Source organism: Saccostrea echinata, unplaced genomic scaffold (genome assembly GCF_033153115.1).
Source record: "Saccostrea echinata isolate AGI-Se365-2 ecotype Australia unplaced genomic scaffold, CSIRO_AGI_Sech_v1 ptg000029l, whole genome shotgun sequence".
NCBI classification, from domain to species: domain Eukaryota; kingdom Metazoa; phylum Mollusca; class Bivalvia; order Ostreida; family Ostreidae; genus Saccostrea; species Saccostrea echinata.
In genome coordinates, this window is record NW_026889778.1 from 2,248,160 (window position 1) to 2,276,112 (window position 27,953).

The window sequence follows — 27,953 nt, forward strand, 5'->3', positions numbered from 1 at the left end:
TGTTTAATATTTTCATAAATCATTGCAGATTGCGTTTTTATACGCTGTCACTCTCCACGTTATGGACATTCTAGGATTCAGCACCCAGTGTAAAGTACGTCAATGTTATCATTGTCTAGGGGACACAGAATTCTACTGTAACACTTGTAAAGATCATCTTTGTCTACAGTGTAAAGAAAAACATATTATTGATTTAGATACAAATGATCATGATGTTGTAATTTACTGTGAAAAATATAACTACATCTCAAAACAATAGCCCTGTGTGAGACATCCAGAAAGAGTCTATGAAAAGTACTGTCATTCATGTAAACTCCCTGTCTGTCTCCACTGTAAAGAACACAAAAAACACTTCGTACTGAATATCAGAGCAGAATATCAATCAGGGCGTCGACAAAACAGAGAAATCATTCGGAACATCAGAAGTGAGACTCTCTTTAATAGTTGCTTTCTCCTGGCAAGAATCAAAACTGATATAAAAAAAATTCACTCAGAAATTGCCAATCGTCAATCAGAAATGACAATAAAAGCCGCGGAAATCAAGAAGCTCACTGACATTGTAATATCTGAGGCTAAAGTCGGACAAGAAAATTCGATTATGATTCAAAGTATGAAACAACTCAAGAGAAACATAAAAAGTAAAATTGCAAGCAAAGAGAATTATGAGCCTAGATGTCAACAGTCAAAAATTAGGCCAGTAAAATTTCTTTTATTCCTAAAGAAAATTCATTTCCCGAAGATTAAGGCCACTTCTAAATTTAGACAGCAGGCCCTGCTCTCCCTAACCAATGAAATTAACATGGTGGATGTGATTAAGTTATTGAGCGAAATCCAAATCATAGAAACAGGTAAAAGACAAATAAGAAATGACAGTCTGATGAAACTGATGTCTACGCCTGTATTACACAGATCTATCACAGTGACAGGTGTTTATGAAGGTGTAAGACACATTTCCTGTGTGACGTCAGACCGGGCTTGGATCAGTGATTGGTATGACAATTTCATCTTAACAAACACAAAAGGTGATACCCTAGATAGTATATATGATGGAAATGGAGCACACACAGTGACCATTACAGGGGAACTTATTTATATAGACAAGAAATGTAACATCAAACTATTTAAAAATGACAGGGCAAAATCCACACTGATAAAGCAGATAGAGCCATGGTATCCATGGTGTGTATACTGCTCCCCTTTCAATGGGGATCTACTGGTCGGGATGTTTAGAAATGATCCAGTAGAACCAGCCAAAGTAGCACGATATAACAACACAGGACAACACATACAGACAATACAACACGACAATACGGGTCAGACACTGTATAGGAGTCCTGGGGACATCACAGAGAACCGCAATGGAGATGTTGTTGTGTCTGATTCTGACCGTGTAGTGGTGACAGATTGTGGAGGAAGACATCGTTTCTCCTACACAGGACCGCAATCAGGAGCAGAACTATATCCAACAGGAATCTGTACAGACGCGCTATCACACATCTTGGTGTGTGATGTTTTCAGCCACACAGTGCAGATGATTGACAAGAACGGATACTTCCTGTCACTATTTCTGACACCACAACATGGAATAGGTACACCATGGGTTCTGAGTTATGATAACAAAACCCAGCTTCTCTGGGGTGCATTTAGTAACAACAACAAATTTGTATATACAGATATATAGAGAGGAAGGATTATCTGACATATGATTATAAGTAGTTCATTTAATATGTGCTTTCTGTCAGGTTATTGAAATTAGTTTTTATATGTACATACATACGCACATGGATTGATTTGAGAGGTTATTATAATTTGTAAATAAATTACATGTACACATTTGTGTCCATATATAAACAGGACTATTTGACAAGTAATTTTATTTAGTTGATAAGATACATGCACGCATACATACTGAGAGGTCAATACTCCTTATAGGCACCTAATCCCGCCTCTGGAGTTTCCGGGGATCGATCGATCCATACTTTATGTAATTTTTATAGATTTGTATTTACTTTTGGTTGATATTTTTGAGATCGATCTCTGTTCTTTATCTTCACTTTTATAATTGATAATAAGATATAACAAAAGACAGACATAGAGACAAATAAATATCTAACAGCCAATTGTAAGAAAAGTTTTGAAATTAGGTAAGAGAGATGGAAATCACAAATATTCTATTTACTATTAGCACGACAGTTCATGCATTTGCTTGCAAAGAAAAAATGGTATCCATGGATAGTAAAAGAATATTAATGCAATAGAATTTAACAATGAAAGAAAAATTGAATTCCTAACCCTCGAAATGAATAATTTAATTGTAATTAGGCCAAACAAAAAAATATGTGTGGTTCCGGTTACACTTCCAAAAAAATTCGGGTAGGTAGGTAGGGATTTTTTTTTTAAACAAAATTTTCTTAATTTTCTTAATTTTTCTAAATAATAGCCTACCTATCACTGCTTTGCAAATGGCATTTAGATGTGATGTGATAATATACTAGTCAATATTGGTAGGGGACACCTACATGCTAGCTCGCTTTGGACTTAATACTATTAAACACTTGCACTATGTTTTGCAAGGAGGCCGTCATTGCTGAAACTAAAACTTAAACCGGAGCCATTGATGGAAATCGGGGAAAATTCCGGAAAAAATATGAAAATTGCCCAAAAAAAGTTTAGGGTCGGGAGGTATAAAATAGGGAAGGTCGGGTAACCGGAACCACACATATTTTTTTATTTGGCCTAATTAGAAATAACTATTTATAATTTTATTAATAGGCGTTTCTTACAATCCCCCAAAAGAGATTTCAGTTTGTCTTTATTGTAATCGATACGTTGTGGAAAACCGATCCCGATGTATTTTCACAAAACCGATCCCGATGTATTTTCATAGTATTAAAATATAATTTTGTGTGCTAACTGAATATAAGACAGTTTAAAGTATCGTATCATGAGCTCAACGTGTTTCCAACAATACTCCAAAAAAGATTTTAGTCTGTCTTTACTGCGATTGATCCATTGTGAAAAAACCGATCTCGATGTATTTCGTGTTTCCTCTGCTCCCGCCATGTATTGTTTGAAAGGACTTTTGAGCATGAACACTTTTCATTATTTCCATATTTCATTGCAATACCTTTTTTGTGTCAACAAAAACAATAACATAAATTTTTCATTTGTTTAACTTGGCTTTAAATTAAAGGCGTGGTTATTCAAGAGTGCGATATTTTACAAAATCAAGCAGACACATGTAGAAGAGAGTTGTAACTTGGTAGGCTTGAGAAGATAATTCCTCATCTACCAAACAAGATAGGTTAAGACCCCTTTTTGGCATCCGGTGTGGGTTGTCTCTTAGAATTATACAACAGTACGTTAATAAAATACTTCTTGTTATACCTGTTTCAAAATTAGTATTCATACTTAGTTATTGAGTAAACAAAGGCACACGAAAGACACAAAAATGTCGTTACAATTTTCTCAATTTTGAACAGATATTCAATAGTTTAAAAGAATATTTTTTCAATTCATTTGTATTAGATGCATCTTGTGTATAAAGAGCTCTGATAATGAAAACATTTAGATAACGAACAGCATGATTTTGAAAATTATTTTGAATGACCCTGTCAGCAAATAAAATCTATCATTAAGTCAAATGCTGACTGACGTTTTTCATACTAATTGTTAGACCATTACTGGAGTATTTACACACTGATTTGTCGACGGATTTTTTTCCGTTATTTTTCTATCATGACAATTTAATTAGGAGCACACGGCGGATGTGACCTCTCGGCAGAGGATACTCAATCCTCCATGGCACCTGATTCCACCTCTGATGTTTGCTCTGCTCCTGATTTGTATGAATGAACTTTTGAGCTTGAATACTGTTCGATATCTCCATATATTTCATTGTACTTTCTAATTGAAAACTTTTTGAAAGATGTTGATCCACATCCTCTTGTGGCCACATTTTATTTCCATGAAATTAACAATTTTGGAAGAGGCAACCATGCTCATCATAACTCATCGTCACTATGTACTTAATTTATTTAATATCCAGGAGCATAGAAGAAGATTTTCAAAGAATTAATGCAATTTTATTACATAATCAATAGAGCCCCGCCCTAACACCTGAACCCCTGACCCAGGAGCCATAAAATTCACAATTTCTGAAAAGGCAGCTATGCTCATCATAACTATTTCTTAGTTAGTTTATTTAATATCCAGGAGCAAAGAAGAAGACTTTCAAAGAATTAATGCATTCTCACTATAAAGTCAATTAAGAGCCCCTCCCTAACACCAGAACCCCTGACCCTGGGGCCATGAAATTCCCAATTTTGGAATAGGCACTCTTGCTCATCATAACTATAAACTTAGTTACTTTATTTAATACCCAGGAGCAGAGAAAAAGATTTTCAAAGAATTAATGCATTTTCACTATGTAATCAATAGAGCTCCGCCCAAACACCAGAACCCCTGACCCTGGGGCCATGAAATTCACAATTTTGGAAGAGACACTCTTGCTTATCATAACTATATACTTAGTTACTTTATTTAATTCTCAGGAGCTGAGAAAAAGATTTTCAAAGAATTAATGCAATATTACTAAATAATCAATAGAGCCCCCTCAACACCTGAACCCTTGTTCCAGGGGCCATAAAATTCTTAGTTAGTTTATTTAATATCACAGAGCAGAGGAAAAGATTTTCAAAGAATTAATGCATTCTCACTAAATAGTCAATAGAGACCCGCCCTAACACCAGAACCCCTGACCCTGGGGCCATGAAATTCACAATTTTGGAAAAAGCACTCTTGCTCATCATAACTATGGACTTAAATACTTTATTTTATACCCAGGAGCAGAGAAGAAAATTTTCAAAGAATTAATGCATCTTCACTATACAATCAATAGAGCCCTGCCCTAACACCAGAACCCCTGACCCTGGGGCCATGAATTTCACAATTTGGTAGAGGGTTCAATGCTTATTACAATGATGCCTACAGTTTGACTGCTTGATGACCAGGAGTAAAGAAGAAGATTTTTAAAAATTGCATTATTTTTGGTGGTTTTAGCCCGACCCCTCAGGCCCCAGGGGGAGGGACCATGAAATTCACAATTTTTGTTCCCATTCACCCATAGATGCTATATGCCAAATTTAGTTGAAATTGGTTGAGCGGTTTCAGAGAAGCTAAAATGTTCAAACGTACGACGCACGCCGACGGACGAGAGCAGACAGCAATAGGTCACCTGAGTGACTCAGGTGACCTTCAAACGTTAGTATAATACCTGGCAACATTCTCATTGGCTCGGCTTATATATTCAGTTTACAAATTGAAATCAGCACCTAGCTCGAAATAAATATATGTTATTGAATTTTATTTAATTGTGTACAATAAACAATATATTGAATTATTTTCAAGATGCTTTGTCTTTAAAAAAAACTTTGAGTAAAATATTTTATTCAAGCGCCTCCATGTTATGAACATGCAAGAATTCAGCACCCAGTGTAAAGTACGACATTGTCATCAATGTCAGATGGACACAAAATTCTACTGTAATACGTGTAAGCATAACCTGTGTCTACATGTTGTTGATCTTGTTACAATGTACCATGATGTTGAGAAATATTAATATATCCTCAGAAATATATCCTCAGACAAGAGATCTGTGTACGACATCCTAAAGGAGTCTATGAGAGGTACTGTTATTCATGTGAACTTATGCTTAAAATGTGAAGAACACAGAAAACACCAAATACTGGACATTAGAGTAGCATATAAAACAAACCGCCATGAAAAAAGAGAAATCATTCATAAAATTAGGAGCGACACTCTATATAAGAGCTGTTTTCTTCTGGAATAAATTAAAACTGATGTAAAAAAAAAATGTCACACAGAAATCTGCAGGCTTCAATCAGAGATGTCAAGAAAATTGAAGAGACTAAAGGATACTTTTGAAACCGTGATAAGTGATTTAAAAAGCAAATATGAAAAAATTAGGAATCAAAAAATTCAACAACAAGCGAAAAGAATTAAAAGACACGTTGTCAGCATAGAGAACTACGAAAACAGATCTAAACAGTTAGCAAACAGACGAGTGCAATTCCTCTTATTCCAAAAGGAAACCCTTGACACCAAGATAAAGGACACGCCTAGATTAAGACAACACGCCTTATTCTATCTGACTGAGGAAGTCAACATGTTGGATATGATTAAGTTACTGAGTGAAATACAAATCAAAGAATCAGGAAAAAGACAAGTACGAAATGATTGAGTACTGAAAGTTTTGTCTACACCTGTTTTACAGAGATCTGTCACATTGACATGTGTTAATCATGTAGTACACATCTCTGGGACATCAGACCGAATATGGATCAATGGTTGGAAAGACATTCTTTTCTTGACAGAGAAGGTGACACACTATTTCGTCTAACGGATATATATGGTGAATGGGGAGTCCACACTATGAACCTTACCTATGAACTTATTTATATAGATAGAAGTTATAACATTAAAAAACTAGCTAAAGATAACATAACAAAGTCTTCACTGATAAAGTACACAGAACCATAGAAACCACATTGTATCTACTGCTCTCCCTGTAATGGAGATCTACTGGTTGGGATGTGGAATATTTACACAAAGGCAGTCAAGGTAACTCGGTATAACGATACAGGAGAAGACACACAGACAATACAACACAATAAAAAAGGCCAGACACTATACAGTATACCTATCTACATCAAAGAGAACCACAATGGAGATGTTGTTGTGTCTGACAGGGGTCGTGTTGCTGTGGTGACAGAGCGCGGAGGGAGACATCGTTTCTCCTACAAGGGACCTAGCTACAGGATCATATCTTTGGCCACGTGGAGTCTGTGTAGACGCACTGTCACACATCCTGGTTTGTAGTGGTTACAATCAATCAGTACAGATGATTGACTAGGATGGTAGGTTCCTTTCACTTTTACTGACAGAACAACAAGGGAAAGCTAATACACTGGGTCTGAGATATGATGAGAAAGAACATCTTCTGTGGATTGGATCATACAACAGTAGAGTGACTGTCTACAGATACATAGATAAGACTATATATAACCTGTACTTTTTATTAATGATCCATGTATACATACTTACACACATGGGAATGTCTGAAAGACCATCGTTTTAAGTTAATTATATTAGATTAAGGTACATATAGGCAAACGACAATCTGATCAATGTAATTACTTAATTAGATACACATTTATGTACACAGAGGACTTGCTGAGGTGTCATTTAAATAAGTTAATTAGATACATGTACCTAGAGTCATAGGCCATTGTTATTAGTTGATTAAATGCAAACGGATCATTTCAATAAGTAAATTGGACAAAAACAGAGAAAAGGGGTAAATAGGCTATATAAACTAGGTATCTATAGAAATGATACATAGAGAATAACACATACCTTTTTTCCTTACACTCCTCTGGCGCTTTGGCTGATACGGAGTTAGATATTGAAAAAGGGTACGTTTAATTACATTTCTAAATACTTAGTAATAGCATACCAATTCAAAAATAATTCAAGTACACATAAATTTGCAAGAAAACTTATTCCAATTACAAATTTGAGAAATGAAGTATGAAGCTAACGAATAGTAGTCATGCTCAAAACTCCGTGCAGTCAAAAATGAACAACATTAGAAAGAAAACATATCATCAATCGCATGTACTTTGCATAGGAAAGAAAGTTTTTCTTAAGAATTTATCGTGCCAACGTCTGCCGTGACACGGGGCCTCGGTTTTTTAGGTCTCATCCGAAGGACCCGCAACTTTCACTTCAAAGTGCCCAGCGCATGGCAAAGCAAGAGTTTCTACCAATTTTTTATCGACTTATGTCAGTCGCGGCCGAGATTCGAACTCACGATCTCCCGATCACGGAGCGAGCGCTCTACCGACTGAGTTACCGTGATAATACAGGTATAATACATAAACAAAAAAAAACTGCATTTAATACTAAATATGTAATAAATGTTGTTTTTAAAATTTCAATTAGATATTCATAAATTGGTCCTCATTGTGATTATGGTAAGAAGGAACGTGTACATAAAAGAAAGATATCACAAGTATTTATGCAGGCTTGAAATTCAATGAAAAATGGGCATGTCCATGTATCATTGAGACTCTTACGTAGAAAATGACTGATTTTTTTTTTTATCAGGGCCCTGCTGTATATCTCTTGCTTCTCTGATGTGACGTCAGATACGTCAGGAATTAATTTTTAAGAATGTAGGAGTGGTAATAATGGGAATTTCTCTTTTTTTTTAATCCTGCTGTTTCTGTGATACTTGTTGCAATTAAAGTAATCTGCCTTTTGATCTAAATAACTAAATCAAAATTTATTGAGCATTCCTCATTTGTAATTAATTTACCATTCTTTATATTTTAATTAGCAAGATAAATAGATTGAAAACTTTATTTGCAGATAATACACAGTGAAAAGGCTTGCACAAGAGCCTTTTTTTTCAATAAAAATGGAACTTGCAAATTTACTTACCTTGTCATTGGTCATTTACAACATTATTTTGTTAAAAAACATTCTGATTGTACACAAGTGCTTTGAAATTGACATAAGAAAAATGCTTTAGTTTATTATTGACAATATCTATGTAGTCTTTTTCGAAACCAGGTCTTCTAACAATCTGTCAGAATTCCCATGGGTACCAATTGTGCTTGGTTATTAACAGACCTAATTTTGAATTCATTTGAAGCTGAATTTATTCAAAATCTTATACGAGAAGAAAACACTTGCTGTGGCCTTCCACTCAACCTTCAGATAAATCAACGACGTATTATAAATTAACAATAGTTACTTCCATTCATATGTCGATTCGATATATCTCAGTGAGATTGAAATAAAAGATACCGAGTTTGTTTGTCGTTATAACGAGTTAATTATATCGTATTGACGTGATTATTGTCTCGATATAAAGAGTTAGTTATCTCGGTTTAGCGAGTTGGTATCTCGTTATAACGAATAAGTTATCCTGTTTTATTACACCTCTACTGATTTTTCCCTTTACAAAATTAGATCGTTAGATGTAAATAATTTTCTGTGAAAGGACTAATCCCCGGGCGTTAGTCAAGTGAGCTAATCCCTGCTGCTTTGAAAGTTAATTCTCGGTTATCCGTAATCCTCTAAATTTACTTAAGGAACAGTTTTCAAACTCAAAAGTCCACTCAAACAATATTATCTCAAAATCAGGAGCAGAGCAAATGCGAACCTCTCAAGTATCAGAGGTGGGATCAGGTGCCATGAAGGAGTGAGCATCCCCTGTCGACCGGTCAAACCATCGTGTGCTCCTTGTCATAAACGAGAAATAACGGAAAAAAACCCATCTACAATTCAGCATGTAAACAATGGTCTAAAACTTTGTATGTAAAACGTCAGTTAGCATTTGACTGAATGATAGATTGTTTTTGCTGACAAGGTCGACCATATCAACCATAGACGAGACTGTTAATATTCTTGTTTCATCAACTTGTGTGTCAAAAACTTACCTCATTTTACAAATTGTTAAAGACAGGAAACTTGTCGATCAATGGGGCTTAGAAGTTATTACACGTCACTGGATAACGATTAAGGTGTTTACTGGTATCATTTAAACATTCTACTGGGAATAAATACCAGTGACATAACTTATAATATGTTATTTACGTCTTTGTGACTCATTTTTAAAGTTTTTTTCCAATACATATACCTTCATTATTTTCTGCTCGGGATCGAGATGCGCTACACTTGTCTTTATGAGAAGATCGATGAAAGATAATGAAAATGATCGATGAACCATCAACATTGAAAAAATGGATAAACCTAAACGAGTTAGAGCCATTTGCCAAATTCGTCAATGTTGCCTAGTATCTCATAATATGGAGTTATTAGCCGCTAAAATATGAAGCCCGCTTTTTTAAGTACGCATACAGTATTTTACAAAACAACAGTCACAAAGAGCTTCAGTATACAGGTATTACAAAAAAATTACATTTTCACTATTTATATCTAATACATGTAACCTGTATATTCTGTATTAGTCATTATTTGTAAGGAAATGATTTTTTTGTATATTTCAGACTAGTTGATAATTTCTGGAGGCCAGTTTCCAAAACAATACGGAATCAGAGAATGCGATAAATATCTGTGGTAAAGGTAAATAACTTTAAAATCTTATATGAAACCTATTCTTAAATAACCTTTGAATTAATTTGTTTTATTTATTCAGTATTTTTTTAATTTATGATGCAAGTGCAAGTAGTGTGAATATTGTAAATAATAGAAATAGTTTTTTAACTTTCAACTCTAATTATCCCCTCGCGCAACTAGTTGCGGAGGGGATATAGTATCGCTACTGTGCGTATGTGTGTGTGTTAGTGTGTTAGTGTGTCCGTTACAGCTTGTGGGCAAGATTTAAAGAGAACCTTTAGACTATCAGTTCTCAGCTTCCACATACTTATGTAACATCGTAAAAGGACGAACCCTATTCATTTTCAAATAAATCGGTGAAATATTTCTCAAAATATTGCGTTTTTACTACCTTCAAACCCTGAAATTTTATGTACGACTTGACAATACTCGCTTCCGCTTAATCAACCTTGGAAAATCCGGGTCGCTTCGATAGACTCGCTTCAGTAAGTTCACCCAACTGTATTAAATTTTTGTGTATTGTCATATTATTGTGCGTATCTTGAGACAGTCTGTATGAATTAAGTTTCATCTCGGATGCTGAGTAATTGAAATAATTTGATGAACGTCGCGGTTTCATTACCAAATTTCCACAGGTGTATGTTTACAACATGGAATTTATTCGTGAGCCACACGTAATTCCTGAAAGCTATAAAGACATTTTGCAAGTTTAGGTCTATGGTTTCAGTGACCTCTCAACAGCGGTATATTGTCATTTTTATTACGAAAAAATATTGTCTCCGTGGGTATTCTCAGATTTTATGCATATAGCATGCAACTTTGAGATATACCTAGGAGTAGGAAGGTAAATTACTGAAACTTAGAGCATACGTGATATGTTTCTGCTAGGAATAAGGGAAACTGCCCAGTTACGTATGCATGTTATCCCCCCCCCCCGATGCTATGCACTTTGGTTTACAAATGACACCCCCCCCCCGATGATTTTGTAAAAAAAAAAAATTAGTGCTGCAACATATTTTATTTCCGTTACCTGATTGTATCTTCATTAACGTCCCTCTTGGGAATTTTTCTCTCGTGTGGAGACATTGCCATTACCGGTGAAGTTCCTGCCGCGAGGGGATGCTCCGCTTAGCGGTGCTCTTGTTTAAAATTTGTCTTGTTTTTGAGAGAATTTTGGACACTTTGTTGGGCTAACTGAAGACCTTAGTTTGAATTTTAGTCATAAAATGGGTTAATTTTGTAGCCCTAACCACCGCTCAAAGATCTGGGAATAGTGGAGACAGCAGAAATTTAAATTTAGGGATCAAAGGTCAATTCTACTGTAGCAAATGTAACTACAAATACTTGAAAATTTGTAAAAGTTGAGTCAATGGCTCTACTACGATATTCTAATAGAAGTTTGTCTTAAGGTTTTTTTATTTCTGTATGGAACAATCTATCATTTGTATAAAATGATTTTGAAAATCTCTATTCTTTAACATATCATACAAGAAACTGAAGGTATCAAAGAACAAAAGCAATTAAAAAACCCTGAATCCCCAACTAAGAAGAAAACTAAGACAATCTGCCCCCTCCCCCAAAAAAGATTCTTAAGCGTATAACATCATGTCCGTTTCTTAGTCAAATCAACTTGAAGGAATCGTCATCTATTTTAGATAGTTATCATGACAGAAAAAGCAAGTATTTGACCAAAATAGAAGAAATAGTCGAATAATTAATTTGTACTTAACCGTCATCCTTATAGCACGGGATCCCACCTCTGATGAATTGTCTAGTGATTTTCCCGTTCATCCGATCATGACAAGGAGCACACGGCGGAGTGACCTGTCGATAGGGGATGCTTTCTTGTCCATGGCACTTGATCCCACCTCTGATATGTAGAAGTTCATGTTTGTTCTGCTCCCGATTTGTATTGTTTCAATAGAACTTTTGAGCTTGATTACTCTTCATTATCTCCATACTTTATGCAACATTTCATTTTATTCACATATACGAATTTTTATTTTGTCCATCTTTCCACAAAAATTTTCGTTAAATCATCATATTTAGCACGCATTTATAATATTTTTAAATTCAAAGGAAGATCTTTTGTCTGCATTGACAATGACCCTTGCAGAGTATTTAAAAAGAAAATGAATTCATCTAAACGCACTTATCATAAAAGATAAGTCAATATACCTTTCTTATTTTAGCTCTTTACTGATATACAGTCCCTGAAACGTTCTACTTTCCCATTTTTCCGTTCGCTCACCGTTCGTTCACCGTTCGTTCAGCGTGCGTTCACCGTTCGTTCACCGTGCGTTCACCGTTCGCTCTCCGTTCACAGTTTTGCGTTCAGCGTTCACCGTGCGCTCGCGTTCACCGTTCACAAAGCGTTCATCGTTCGCTCTTCGTTCGTTCACTTTGCGTTCACCTTGCGTTCTGCGTTCACTTATCGTTCAGTCTTCAGTGTCATTCGGAACTCCGAAGTGAAAGGACTTATCTTTTTTTAAGTAAGGATTTACAGGTTTTGAATATAATAAATAACATACCGTGTTTAAAGAATCATTATTTCATGGAAAAAAAAAAATATCTACAAAATTAATTTTTATTATTCTAACTTAGCTGTTAGGTTATTTATAAAAATTTTCTGGAAAATAAATGTTGCTATAAGTACATGTATGTACATATGTAGAACGATGCTGAAAAATTAAATTTAAATACGGGCAAAATACTGATACTTCAAGCACTGCAACATTCTGTTGTTAAGGACGACAAATCGTTAATAGATAGAAAATAATTTACCAACTGCAGCAAAAAATACGAAAATATTTATTTGTGTCACATTTTTTTAAAATAATACAGAAATACATGTTAGAACTTTTTCTGAGAATGATAAACAGTGCTGCGGATATCCAGTTAATTAAATATTTCTAGAGCGAATTAAATTGATAGTGTGGTTTAAAAAAAATATTTGTTTAAAATGCAATACATTAAAGAGTTTTTTTTTCAACTTTACATATATAAAGTCTTTAATTAGAGAGAGAGAGAGAGATGCCTTTATAACATGATTATCATTTATATAACCAAAGTGATTCTCCAGTAATTATATTTTTCATCGTAACTTTAAATGTTTGTCATTCGATATTATTAAGAACCCCCGGTCATTACTCAACGGCGAAAAATGACCCCCGGTCATTATTCGACGTCGAAAAATGACCCTTTTGCCCATAGAAAGAGTGTCATCACCCTAAAAACCTGCATACCCCACGTGAAGAAAAATGACCCCCGTAGAATAATGACCCCTTGTGAATTAAAGCGGATTAAAGTTGAAACTTTTAGGGGGCAAAATAAAAATAATAAATCAAGAGACCTGTTGGCCAAAATGCTCACTTGAGCTTCATTGCAAATAAATCGATGATATATTGATCTCATTACATTATACAATCATTGCTGTTTCAAGGTCAATTCAATGATTCAGAATCTAGTGGAGTTAAAGATTTATCGAGTCCAAAGGGCGAGGAGAGCATTGTTTTTCGATGGTGGAAAATCACTGATCGTCCTGACAGAAAATACAGCAATAATTGTTTTATTATATGATCCAATGATGAAATTGATACAAACTGATTAAGCAGACATGTCAAGTTTCTTGTTTACGTTTGCTCAAGTCCTAACCAAACACAGTGAAAGAATAGGAGTTAACATAAGCATAACCAGTATTAATTTTGCATTTGAAATCTAGTTTTGGTGCAATGTAAAATAAAATAAATGTAAAAATGTTTAAAAAAAAAATAAATGTCAGGCATAGCATCGAAAGGGAGAATGGCGCAATATAAGAGGCAAAAAATACTTTTAGTTAAAAATATCTTTGATGAACCCCTCAAAAAGTTTATTGATGTAAGTGGGATTTTCTTCTACTCTACTGTATCCAAAAGTTAGGGGTAGGACAACCAGACTTGCAATGACTATTTTCAAGCGAAAAAAAATACGTTCATGGAAATGGAAGGGGGTGGACACCCCGTCCCTGATTCTATGTGCCTGAATGTTATGTTCATCTTGTTCACTCAAGTAGGAGAGATTTTTTAACTATACTGTATAAGAAAGAAGGGGTGGGTACAAGACTTTCAATGAACATTTTCAAATTAGAAATTGCTAAAATTTACATTCAGAAAAGGGGTAACAATCCCTCCCTCTTCTCCGATTCTATGTGCCTGAATATTATGTTCACTTGAGTAGAATTCAGATGCAGGTGAAATAACTTTTCAGAATTGTTTTCAATCTATTTTTAGTTCAATGTAGGAAAAATAAATCCTTATACGTGTATTCACCTTGAAGGTCAATAAAAAAGTCAGTCTTTAATTATAAATTGAAAACATTAATCTATTTCAATATACACTGTATTGAAAATGTTTCCATATCGATTTGACAAATGTATCAGTTTTGAAGTGGATCAAAAAATATTCCTCTTACATGTATATATCCTATTCTCAGGCGATCATGTTACATTGTAACAGACTTGAATGTACATTTTACTGTACGTATTACTTCTATATACTTGAAAAGAAATTCCCATAGAGTAGACCACTGTTTATAAATAAAATTGAATACACATTATAAGATTGTATATATTTCAGACATGCAGAAATTTTATGTCCTTCTTATGTCTGTCACGTCTGCTTCATATTTGGACGTTCTACTGACTATAGACGATAAAGACCAACTAACAACTAAATTGTCTTACAAGCGGGATGACTTCAGCCTTTTCTATTGTCAATTTTCCTTATTTATGAAGTAATATTCTGCAATCATTTGAATATAATGTTTACGTCTACCAACTTTTTCGATACCCAAGAGCACGATTAATTTTTAAATCAAGGCAGGCTACTGACAGACACATGTAAGTTGATGTTACAGGGGTTTCAACAAGCTCGTTTAAAGTCAGCATTTCGTAGATTCAATGGTCGTATCAATGACCCTGTCAACAAATATAACCTATAATTGGGTCAATTGTTTGGCCCTTGTTTTTATACTAAATTCGACATCGGAATGTCCCGTTTACCTGATTTATTCATAGCGCTCACGGGGTGTGACGGGACAACAGGAGATGCTTACTCTTTCTAGGCACCTGATCCCACCTCTGCAATTTTCGGGGGTCCTTTTTTTATGCCCTGTTAATAGAATTGTACTGCTTGTGGATATTATAAAATCATCACTCTTCGTTATCTTCACCTTTTTTTCATTAATATATATATATATATCCCCAGTATGTCGTTCGCACGAGTTATTACGTCATTTTCGATACATTCTACCTCATTTGCACGACTTTTTATGTCATTCAAAATATACATATGTATTACATTGCATAACTTTCCGTATTTATTTCTGAAAACTTATTTCATTCTTTTTTTTCCTTCATTTTTTTTTTAAAAAGTTGATCCTACTCAAAGCATGCTGATTACTTTGGAGACATGTTTACCAATGAAAAGCCAAAACATCCCGCTTGTCTGTTATTTAGCTATGAATGTCTATAATCAGTCAAATATCTAAATATGAAACAAATGGAAGACAGTCATAAAGGGAAATTGCGTTAACAGTTATAACCAATAGTAGCCATTTTACGATTTTCAATATGTGCTGAGAACACAATAGGCTTAAAAGATAGAAATATGCAGGTAAATGTAATTCCATTTTAATTGCGCGTTCGTCCAGTGTTGGTCAAAAAGGGCATAAAGAAGAATATCAAACATTGAGGTTCAAACCTTGGCATCAATCACCCGTTATAAATTTTGTATCATGCACTCTGTTGGAAAGGGGGTCATTTTTCAACGGAGGTCAATTTTTTATAGGACGCACACGTAAAAAAATGACCCTTAGGTCTCTTTTTCTACAAAAAAATAATTTTTTCTACGGCTGGGGGGTCATTTTTGTCGTTGAAATATGACCCCCCGGTCATTATTCTATGGGGGTCATTATTCGTCTTTACACCGGCGGTGATATTTTAAATTGGCAGGGAGTATGTTTCAAATTCAAGCGGCTTAATTATTCCATGTATTTATTCCCAATGTATTTTATTTATTTATTTATTTATTTATTTATTTTTAGAAATGTTGGAATCAGATCTTAAAATGATAAGAAAAAATGTTAAAACTTTTTGGAAATACTAACACTTTGCCTTCAGTGTGACGAGACTTTCACACCTGCACAGTGTCGAATGATTTTGATTGACAGGTCATGCACGTGGACTTCGTGTGAACTTGAAGCAGGAAAATAAAAACCGATTATGACTGAAAAACAAATGGATTTGTTGATTAAAAAATGATTACTTTCACTGCCTGATATATTTAGAAAAAAATTAGAATTTTTGTTTGATATAGGTACAAACATTTGAGGAAAGGGGGCTTAAACTCTCTCTCTCTCTCTCTCTCTCTCTCTCTCTCTCTCTCTCTCTCGTCTGTTTAATAAAAACTATGACAGCATACATATGTATTACTTAAATATCAAGTTGTGAAAATTTAATATATAACAAATAATATGATTGCCTCTTTGTCTCATCTTGTCCGAGTATAATCACGGCCAGGAAATGTCTACATATACATGTAGAAGTCTGCTTAATAAATCATCATAGAAAATAAAACTGACACATAAATATATTATTGCATTAAAATTTTAAAATACGAGTGTATTTATGCAATACGTTATACGTCCACATACCTTGAAAATATTTTTTTTCTTATTATTTTACACGGAATTGCCTTGTATGGTTGTTACAACCTTTGTAATTCATTCGTAGTCCGTAGTTTTCTCTTCTAAAATCCACATTATTTGTAATGGTTTTATATATAAAATAAGAATAAGCATATTTATTTTACAACTAGATTAATTTCATCTGTTATAACACAGCGTTCGGTAACAATTACAATGTTTTACAGCGATAAAAATCGTATTATCAAAAAGTTGAATTTAAACATCGTACATATGTGCAGAAAATATTGTAAGAAACTTAAATTAATAATTTTACTTAATGTGCATGTATCGTCTTTCTTAGGACAATTTTCACTGGTTTGTTTATTATTTATTTATTTTTTTTTTAGCACCAGGCATTAGAATACAATAGAATAGTTTCAATGCAAGGAAAAGATCAGAGGCATTCCGAATAAATCGTTTATCTTGCGTTCACCGTTCGTTCACCGTTCACTTTGCGCTCGCGTTTGCGCTCCGTTCGCGTTCTGCGTTCGCTCACCGTTCAGCGTTCACACATCGTTCACCAAGTTGCGTTCAGCGTTCACACATCGTTCACTCACCGTTCGCTCTGCGTTCGTTCAGCGTTCGTTCACCGTTCGTTCAGCGTTCGCTCACCGTTCAAGTGGGAAAGTAGAACGTTTCAGGGACTGTAGACTTAACCCTCGTCCATCCGACCGTCCGTCTGTACAATTTTCTGTCTCTCCATAAGCTATAATAAAAATCAAAAAAACAATGCCTCTCGTAGTTTTTGTCCAATTTCAAACAAAGTTGACGATACTGGCTTCGGGGCCACCGGCATCTAAAAATCTCAGCTCAAAACTCACCCTCAAATCTTAGATTTCTGCCTCACCTGAGATTTTCCTAAAACGCCGTGCCACCAACATTTCTGAGATTCGTCTCACATAAGCTGAGATTTGAGAAAAATCTTAAACTTATTCTTGTTGTTATATGCGACTTTTTTTTTCTTATAATGCACGAAGTTGTTGAATCAATGATTGAATTCACCTTTCAGATAGTTGTTTATGCAATATTTTGGTGTATAATCGCGAAAACACGCATTCTCCACTTCCTTCGTCTTTTATTTGCTGTTTCCAGTCACTCGACGGAAAGGATTTCATTACTATCTTTGCGACAAGAAATATTCACCGAGTCCCCGTAAAATAATCTCTACAGAAGAAAAACACAAAACATATCCAAACTTTATAGTCTTGGTTCGTCTGTCTACATAAACACACAAAAATATTCACCGAGGCGTCACTTCCGCCATTGTGACGTTACGTGTCGAAAGATTACAAAGAGTAGTTAGGCGGATCAAGACTAGGATAATTATATATTTACAGGCCGATTACACATTTTTTAAATTTTGTTTTGTAAACTATCAGGTATATCTGTTACTTTTTACTCTCCATAGCAAAAATGTTTTAAATATAGGGAGTTTTTATCCCTATTTAGAATAATTTAAAAAAAAAATCATTTAAAGCGATGAAAGAAAATAAATTTTACCGCCGAAATGATGATTTTAATACTGCAAACTCGGCATTTACAGTGATTAAGAAAACAGCGAGTAATTTTTTTTCTAGCTGCATGTTAATTTTCTCACATGACAATTTTCTTGAGTGCTCCGTAAAATTCGTGCATAAGTTGCGACAGAAAAAATGTCCAGGGCTAGTAACATAATTACATTTCAATTCAATATACATGTATGCTTGGTTTTACATGATTGAACCGAATTTATCAAGAAAATTTCGATACAAATTGTTTAATGTCAGGTAATTTCAGGTATACACACCCCTTCCCCCCGAAGAAACAAAAAACCTGAAATTGAACTACGGACATGTATGTAGGGATGAGGCTAAATAACACATCACATTTTCCACGATCCCCTGTGAGAAAATGTCACAGGAAAAATATTCTTCTTTTCAGATATAATACATATAATAATAATTGATTTCAGATATAATAACAACGAATATAGTGAGCAATATTCATTGTTACACTGGACACCTAAATCAATCTAACAATCACTTATCAAGTGACGATTAACTGATTAATTCCTATGAAAGGTTTCACGGTATAATCATGTACTATTTGAAACTTAGGTCCATACTTGTTTTTTAATCTCAAAATGTAACTGGTCGTATTAAAAAAAGTCAGGATTATTCCTACAAATAATTAATATAAACGGTCAGGAATTTTTTTGTGTGCGATGCATAGTGAGTATAAAGCGGATCCCCATACGCGGATATAGAGGGGGAGGTGCCCCCCCCCCCCCCTCCCCGGAATTTGCAGAGTTGTAAAATGTATATACTGAATCAAATAAAAATTGATTTTGTACACATCCCCCTTGAAAACGTGGACCCCACCACTACCACAACGAAATAGGTTTTTTCACGTTTGTGAAACGGATTTTTTTAATTTCTTTTCAAGAAATTTTCGGGGTTTGATACTTTTGGGAAAGCAGTTTTGCTTGTCAAGAAATTTCTGGGTTGGATTTTTTTTAATTGGATGGACCCCCCCCCCCCACACTGAAAAGAATTCCTGGATCCCTATTCTCAATTAAGAATTTTATAGATTTAGTATCTAAAGCATAGCAATATTTTTACACAGAATTTTAGACAGTGATCTTTTAATATTTGTATATAATTTACAGGAATAGGTACGTAAATTGTACAAGTAAAAAATAACTACCGGAGAAAGAACAAAAAAGAGGCCGTGAAGGTTTAATATTATCTAATCATATTTTCTTTTCTGATATACATGTACGAGGGGATATCAAAAAGATCGTGGACTGATGCGATAAAATTAATACTATGTAGTTGTTGATTACATAATTTGTAGGGAACATAAAACAACAATAGTTTAAGAAGTGTTGAAAATTTCAGCTTGATATGTTGATAATTTGCCAATTTATCATTAAATAAAAAGAGCATTATATGATCACCCGGCGCTGTCGCCGTTTATTTTCATGACGTCCGACAACGTCATTATTTCTCCATGCCCGCTCCCTCTGCCTCAATACACTTACCTTGATGAGATTCTCTGGAGTAAGGTAAAGACCTAAACCCGTCTTGTTTATATGACTTTACAATGTTATGAACACCTGATTTCAATGCATTAATATTGTAAATATTAAATCTATACATAGGTAAAAATCCTCGCTTGATTTTGCCAGCATAATTTTCTTGCCGGTGTTCAATGTCAACAAATGATCAACGTCACTTTTCGCTGTGTCTGACTTTGGACACCCTGGCTACAAATCAACAATTAACCGTGTGTCTCTTTTCTTGCTGAATCTGTCTTGGTATTTAAACACAAGTACTTTGGATGTTTTTTATTTCTCTGTAGCCTGTTTAAACACTTTCTAGGTCTATGTCAGATTTTCCAGGGGCTGAAACTTTATAGAATGTTGTAAAATGACACCCTACCCCCTTTCGACGTCATTTTTAACCCCTTTATTGTTTGGACATTCCCTATAAAATTTACGATAAAATTTCATAGAATATACAGAATCAGGTAAAAATTACAACTTTTACGGAAAAATTATGTCTGTCATATCACATGAGTGAATTAATGGGATTTTCGGATGACAAATGCTCATGTTAGAAGAGTTTTTCTCAGTTACACTCAGGTAGAAAATACGTCATGTTCGAGGTTGCGCCGCCTTGACATACCATTGCTTACAAAAACATTTACGATTCACTCAAAAATAAAACTTATGATTTATAGTTTATTTTATGGATAGAAAAGAAGATGCTTATTTAATGTTTAAAAATTCATTGATGTATCTTAAGCGGTTTTAATTTTATGACGCCAGTCCACGAACTTTTTGATAACCCCTCGTATATATATTGTGAATTAATAAATTTGCCTAACCATAAACAGCACTCTTAAATATGAATTTAATTAATAAATGAAAATAATTCTTGTATGAATGAAGATATACATGTTACAATATGTAAAACGTGTCACAAGAATATTGCTTTTATTCTTTTTTTTTCTCTTTTGATAAAGTTTCAAGTGCATTGTTTCAATGCGTGGGCAATATTATGACATTTTTTACATGTGCATAAGACCCCCCCCCCCCCTCCCCCTTAAAACGTATATATCAGGATGATCTTGTTTTGGGAGAAATTAACATGCTCTCTGTGTTTGCACGTTAATTTCATGTATTCATGGATTAAAGTGTGTACTATCATAACATTTGCAACCATTTTACCATAAAATAATTCTGTGGGATTTTATTTGAGACTACTATGTACCAATCTCAAGATTTTCTGAGAAATCGCAGATTTTTTTCTCAGCTGAGTCGGAAAAAACGTTGGTGGTACACACGTTTCAGAGAAATCTCAGATTTTAGAAAAAACTCAAAAGATAAGTCTGAGTTTGAGAAAATATTTATTTGGTGACACAGTTTGGTGAGAAAAACTCAAATTTTCTGAGAAAACTCAGATTTGAGAAAGTCTCACCGTTGGTGGTCCCGAAGTCTGTTGACTATAAATATATGAAAAAGTTGACAAATTGCTTTTCGAAAAATACATCATGTCCTTAAGGACATACGCAACGTAGTTTGAACTTTATTGTCTTTTTCCCTGGAGTTGAAGAGTTCCAATACTTAAAGGAATTGTGTGCTACATTTGTATGTATATATATATACTGTTGTACACTTCTTCTAAAACAAGTTTGGATAAACAAAACATCTAGAATATGTGTTTAGTAATTTTTGTGTATTTTTCTTTGAATTATATAAGGATTTTCATCAATTGATATCTTTTCAAAACCCCTGGTAATGCATGCTGATTTTTTATCGACGAACTCTGATGGCACTATAATCTTAAATTAAGACTATCTTGAAAAATTATCAGTAGGTAAGGTACGTTGCGTATGTCCTTAATTTTAAACTTCTTTGGATGATCATTGTATAACTTTCATCAAATATGTTATTATTCCATTTGCAAACGAAATGTGCTGAAAAAACTAGTTTTATATTTGTACGATACATACATAAAGTAAAACAGGAAGTACATGCTGAAGGTCACGTGTCATAAAAAAATATCAATATTGTATAAAGTTAAATTATTAAACTTAACAAATGTTTATTTTGAAAATGCTTTCCCTCTTTGATATTGTTTAGAATACTTGATTTATTTAATGTCAGCAAATTGTTTCTCTCTCCGTAGTCCCGCCAATCACTATGAGCACCCTTGGATGCAGCACCGAGTGTCAAGTACGACAAGAACGGTGACTTAAACAATCCACATCATGAGTTCAGGATATAACATCCTGTGTAAAGTACGACTGTGTTCTCAGTGTCAGGGAGACACAGAATTCTATTGTTACACGTGTAAACATGACCTGTGTCTACAGTGTAAAGAGAGACATGTTATTGATCTAAATATTACCATATACCATGAAGTTGTGATTTACCGCGAGAAATATGAATACATGCCAAAACAAGAGCCTTGTATGAGACATCCAAAGAAAATCTATGAACTTTTCTGTTACTCATGTGAACTTCCTGCATGTGTGTACCCAATGTAAAGTACTCAGTAAACACAAATTACAGGACACTAGAACAGCATATAAAACAAACCGTCAACAACACAAAGAAGTTTTTCAAAATATGCGAAGTGAGACTCTTTTAATTGCTCTTTTCTCTTGTCAGGAATCAAAGCTGATATGAAAACTTGCTTTACAGAAATCTTCAAATGTAAATCAGATGTCAACAAAGGCCCACAGACTAAAGGACCTCATAGACACTAAGATATGTGATGTTTTACATTATATGACTCGTAGATTACCAGAACAGAAAAGAACAGTTATCAGACACCTTGCCAGCATAGAGGTCTTTGAACACAGATCTGGGCAGTCAGCAAATAGACCAGTAAAATTCCTCTCATTTCTAAAGAATACATGCGTATCACAGATAAAGGACATCCCTTATCTTTCACAACACGTCCTGCTCGATCTCTCTGACAGAGGATATCAACATGAGATATGCATTTAAGCTAATTAGTGAAATCCAGATCCTAGAAACAAGAAAAAGAAAATTAATAAATGAATGTCTGCTGAAACTGATGTCTAAACCCATGTTGCTCAGATCTATCACAGTGAATGATGTTAGTAGCATAGATCACATTTCCCGTGTGTCATCAGACCGGTTCTGGATCAGCAATAATAAACACAATCTTGACAAACTTAACAGGTAACACACTGCTTCATCTGACAGATGGATTCAGAATGGATGGATAGCACACACGGAAAACAATACCGGTGATCTTATTTACATAGACAGAGATGGTAACATTAACAAACTATATAAAGATAACAGAACAAAGCTTACCTTGATGAAGAAAACAGATTTTTGGATACTGCGCTGTGTTTACTGCTCCCCTACCAATGGAGTTCTTTTGGTTGGTATGTATAATTATGATACCAAAACAGGCAAGGTAGCACTGTATAAGGACACAGGACAACAGATACATACCATACAATACGACATTACAGGTCTGGAACTATATGGTCTACCTAGATACATAACTGAGAATTGTAATGGGGATATCATTGTGTCTCTCTGTATTGATGATGGTACTAATCGTGGTGAAGTAGTCGTAACAGAACGTGGAGGAAGACATCGCTTCTCCTATACAGGACCTCCATCAGGATCAGAACTTGATCCATATGGAATCTGTACAGATGCATTGTCACACATCCTTGTGTGTGATCCATGCACCCAGGCAGTACACATGATATACAAAGACGGCTACTTCCTGTCACTGATACCAACATTAGTGATAGATAGACCATGGAGCCTGAGTTATGATGTAAAAACTCATCTTCTTTGGGTCGGATCATTAAATGACAGGATTTGTGTCTACAGATACATAGATAGGCAAACTCTTTGATTGATAATTTTAATCAGTTATATGTGCACATAAATACAGGCAAACTATCTGACAGATCATTAAAGTTAGTTAATTAGATAAATATACTTACATGTATACATGATGTTATATTGATTTTTATCCCTATTATTGTCTATAGAATTCGGAATTGAAGGAAGCAGAATAGATCAAAGTTCTACAAAAAAAAATAATAAAAAGATTTAGATTATTATTCCTTAAACATCTGCTTATGTAACTTAAAAGTAAATAAAATAGTATTTTCTTCCTCAAGACTCAAGAGGCTAACTGTACAACTTAAACAAACCTTTTGTGGCGTGAAAACATTTATAACATTTTAAATATTTCTTTAAGTGACATTTATAAGTTAGAAAATTCATAGCTTTTCCGTTGCCATTATTTTAGCTTTCTATTTTCATTTAATTGCGGCTCAAATTCATCAGCCTATATCATCAGCTGATGCATATTTCTGATGTAAATGTTATTTTCAAATCTATGTAACGATGACATGTAACATCGAATTCTTTAAATAGTAATAAAATTCTTTAAATATTAATATAATTCTTTAAATAGTAATATAATTTCTAACAAAATTTTTATCTGCATTGGCGCCAAATATAATTATATGACACCGTAAACAAATTTTAATAACAAAGAAAAAAAAAACTTTCATCATCGTTTTAACAAATATCATCAAGTTAAGATATTAGGTTTTGGTGAAGGTACTCATCATTTTCCCCTCTAAACCGTCATCCCATCGACATTCTTCTCCTACTGTATCCCCTCTGTCACTTTATGACCAAAAATTTAATTAGGTGAGTTCAACACAAAACTGAATATACAGAAAATCGGGCAAAGCCGATTAAAAACAAAGAAACTAACTTTAGATCATCCGACTGCCTCATTTTCCAAGAAATTGCTTCTTAATTAATTCTATAATAATCTCAAATATATTACTGTATACAGGGAAATTTTCGCCCCCGTTTTATTTTCGCCCCTTTCGCCTTTGTCACAAGTGGGCGAATTTAAAACGGGGCGAATTCAAAGAACACAGTATAATTCCTTTAACAAAACCGTGACTGGGCGAATTTAAAACGGGGCAAAATTGTTCGCAAGTATAAAAGGGCGAAAATAACACGGGGCGAAAATAACCCTGTATACAGTATATAATTAGTAAAATTACATCCAGATTTTTTTCTCTCTCTCCATTCATTCCAAAATGAATAATACAGGTACACTGCCTAAAACATAAAATTAGAAAACCAATATTTTAATATTCTCTTCATTTTTCATAAAGAACAGAAAATTAAAAAAAAACAAAAAAAAAAAAAAACAAACAAACAAACGTAGAGCCCATGGTCTGCAATGCTCAACTGACTGAGCCCATGGTCTGCAATGCTCAACTAAGTCACTTTGGCCTGCTTTTCTTCATAAACGTATTTCTCCGCTTTGTTTTCATTTTTTGTAAAATAGTGCTTGCCCATTATGGCGCTACTATAAACCCGGTGGTCATAACTTGAACAAATTTAAATTTAAAATCTTTAAAAATGAAATTTGAAGACAACGAATAGTAATCATGCTTGAAAGTCCACTGAAACACAACAAACCAGGAGCAGAGAAGACACGGACCTCAAAAAAAAAAAAAAAAAAAAAAAACATCAGAGGTGGGATCAGGTGCGATGTAGTGCCGTGGAGAAGTAAGCATCTTCTGATGACCTGTCATGAAATAAAGGTTAGTGAAACGTAAAATGTAAACGAAAATCTGTAAAATATTTATTGTAGAGTTGACTTACTACAATACAATTGCACTGGACTGTATAATATATGACAATTATTCGGAATTGAGACTTTGTAGTTATAAATGTTGACAGGATGTTGTGTCTCAATTCAATAGAGTAATTATGAACTTTGCGTATGGTAGAATCATGTTCCTGAAACATGCCATCTTCTGATCCGCTACTCTCCTTACAAACCCTTGGCATATAGTGCTGTCAACGGGAATGTTTACGTCACGTGATCTCGAATCTTATCACATACGCACAGATTGCGTCATCCATAGAAATAAAAAGCAAATTTAAACATTAAAGTTTTTAGAGAATAATTAACAAGAAGGTATCGAGCGATGTTTACTTGTTAATTAGGGTGCAAATCTCTATCTGTAATATAGATTCCAGGTCACATTATTTTCGGCCACAGCAGCGGCCGATCTGTTTGTGATTGTGTTAGAATGTGCACATGGAGAAATGAGACGTTATTTTTTTTTTTTATTGCTTCTTTGGAATAATTCCTTATTGATAATAAACAGAAAAATTAAGAATGAGAGCCTTAAAAATTTGCTTAAAACTAAGTCTAAATATTTCTTATTAGGTGGCAATTTGTTTCTCATTTCTCGTCAGATATTTTTTAATTTAATGATTTTACAAAAAGTTGTTTCATGAACCGCTCCCTAACATGGGCCCGCGTAAGATATAAAAAGAAAACGTATCGAGCTTTGTGACGGTACATATTGTCGTTTTGTACATACTGTCGTCGGCGACAATATGTACATACCCTCACTGCACATATTGTCGTCCATCGGTACATATTGTAGCCGGATGAAAAGTTTCACATGTACATATTGTCTCTGGCGACATTATGTGCCTCACCCTCACTGTACATATTGTCGCCCCACAAAAATTGTTGCTTAGAGATTTCTTTTGTTGCTCCTTAGTAGTTTTGTGAATGTAATTGGTGTGTGAATCACACTGATGTGTCGCGTATGCTATTTCACGCAGCTTGATTGTAACGTTACATTTTGTCGTCCTGTTCATATTGTCGCCTGCGATAATGTGTACCTACCCTCACTGCGCATATTGTCGTCCATCAGAACATGTCGCATGGCAATGCAAGGTAATGCTCCATATAAATATGACTAATGATTGCTTTGCTGTTTTTGAGAAGATAAGTTTTAAAGAGTTTTCCAATATATTCCTATGTAACACTTTGGTCGCCTATTGTGGCCCCACCCTAGGCCCGGTTTGTTTTGAAGATACTTGAATCTGCGCTACCTGAGGATGCTTCCATATCAATATGACTAATCATGGCTTTGTAGTCTTTGTTGGCCTACTGTTGTTCTTCAGTGGTGGATCCAGAACGAAAGGGGGGGGGGGGGAGTGCGGTTCAGATTTTTTATGTAAAGGTGTGTTACTGTATAAGTTAAGTAAATTATTTAATTATGAAATTTTACCTGTGGATTAAATTGAGATTATATACAAGTTAAACAAATAGAATTTACCAAAAAAAAATTTTTTTTAATCAAACCACGTGGGGGAGGATGGAACGGAGCTACATTTGTCTGGTTTTTGAGAAGATTTTGAAAAGTTTTCTGCATATATTCCTATGTAAAACTTTTATCACCGATTGTAGCCCCACCCTCCCCTTGGGGTCATGATTTGAACAAAATTGATTTTGTTTTTGTTTGTTTGTTTGTTGTTATAATGTCCATCTCGAGAATTTTTCATTTGTAAGTAGACGTCACCACTTACAGGTGGAGGGCTGAAAATTTAGACCTATATTTTGCACTGAGGGTCATTGAGCAGTGAGGGATCTTTTTCGTGCCAGCAAGTCAAAATTGAACGTACGCTATGTAATGAAGCTTTCACATAATTATCATCTCTTCTGACCCAGTAGTTCTTGAAAAAAAGATTTTTTTTTCAAATATTCTATGAAAAAAATTGATCACCTATTGTAGCCACACTCTTCCCCAGAGGGACATAATCTGAATAAAACTGAATCTACTGTTCATAATGAAGATTTCACATAAGTTTCAACTTTTCTGACACAGTGGTTGTTGGGAAGATTTTTAAAAAGATGTCACTCAATTTTCACTAATTCTTAAAGGGCTTGACCCTTCATTTGAACAAACATTAATACCCTTTATCCAAGGATGCTTTGTGGCAAGTTTGGTTGAAATTGACCCAGTAGTTCTTGAGAAGAAGCTGAAATTGTGAAAAGTTTACAGACAGAGGGACGGTCAGACAAAATAAGATCAGAAAAACTCACTTAAACTTCCAGTTTAGGTGATCTAATAATGTCAAGCCCAAGACCAATTATATCGGCACATGATTGTGTATAAGAATAACGCAAAAATGATTTCCAAATAATCTTTACTATTGAACAAAAACC

At 34.4% G+C, this 27,953-nt stretch overlaps 1 protein-coding gene and 1 pseudogene across 1 annotated transcript; both read left to right on the forward strand.

Annotated features, from left to right (window-relative positions):
• The first annotated feature begins 517 nt into the window (after window positions 1–517).
• Window positions 518–22,428, forward strand: LOC133194324 (uncharacterized; annotated as a pseudogene).
• A 178-nt stretch (window positions 22,429–22,606) lies between these two features.
• Window positions 22,607–23,792, forward strand: LOC133194325 (uncharacterized). Its single transcript, XM_061330302.1, has 2 exons — window positions 22,607–22,755; window positions 23,117–23,792. Exons 1-2 carry the CDS (start codon window positions 22,607–22,609, stop codon window positions 23,790–23,792), a joined length of 825 nt encoding a protein of 274 aa, XP_061186286.1.
• Window positions 23,793–27,953: the final 4,161 nt, after the last annotated feature.

Excerpts from the sequence above, each read along its gene's own strand:
- LOC133194325 (XM_061330302.1), top strand. The coding sequence starts at position 22,607 with ATGTCAACAAAGGCCCACAGACTAAAGGACCTCATAGACACTAAGATA. Across the intron at positions 22,756-23,116 it reads TTTGAACACAGATCTGGGCA|ATGGATTCAGAATGGATGGA; the intron begins GTCAGCAAATAG and ends TTCATCTGACAG.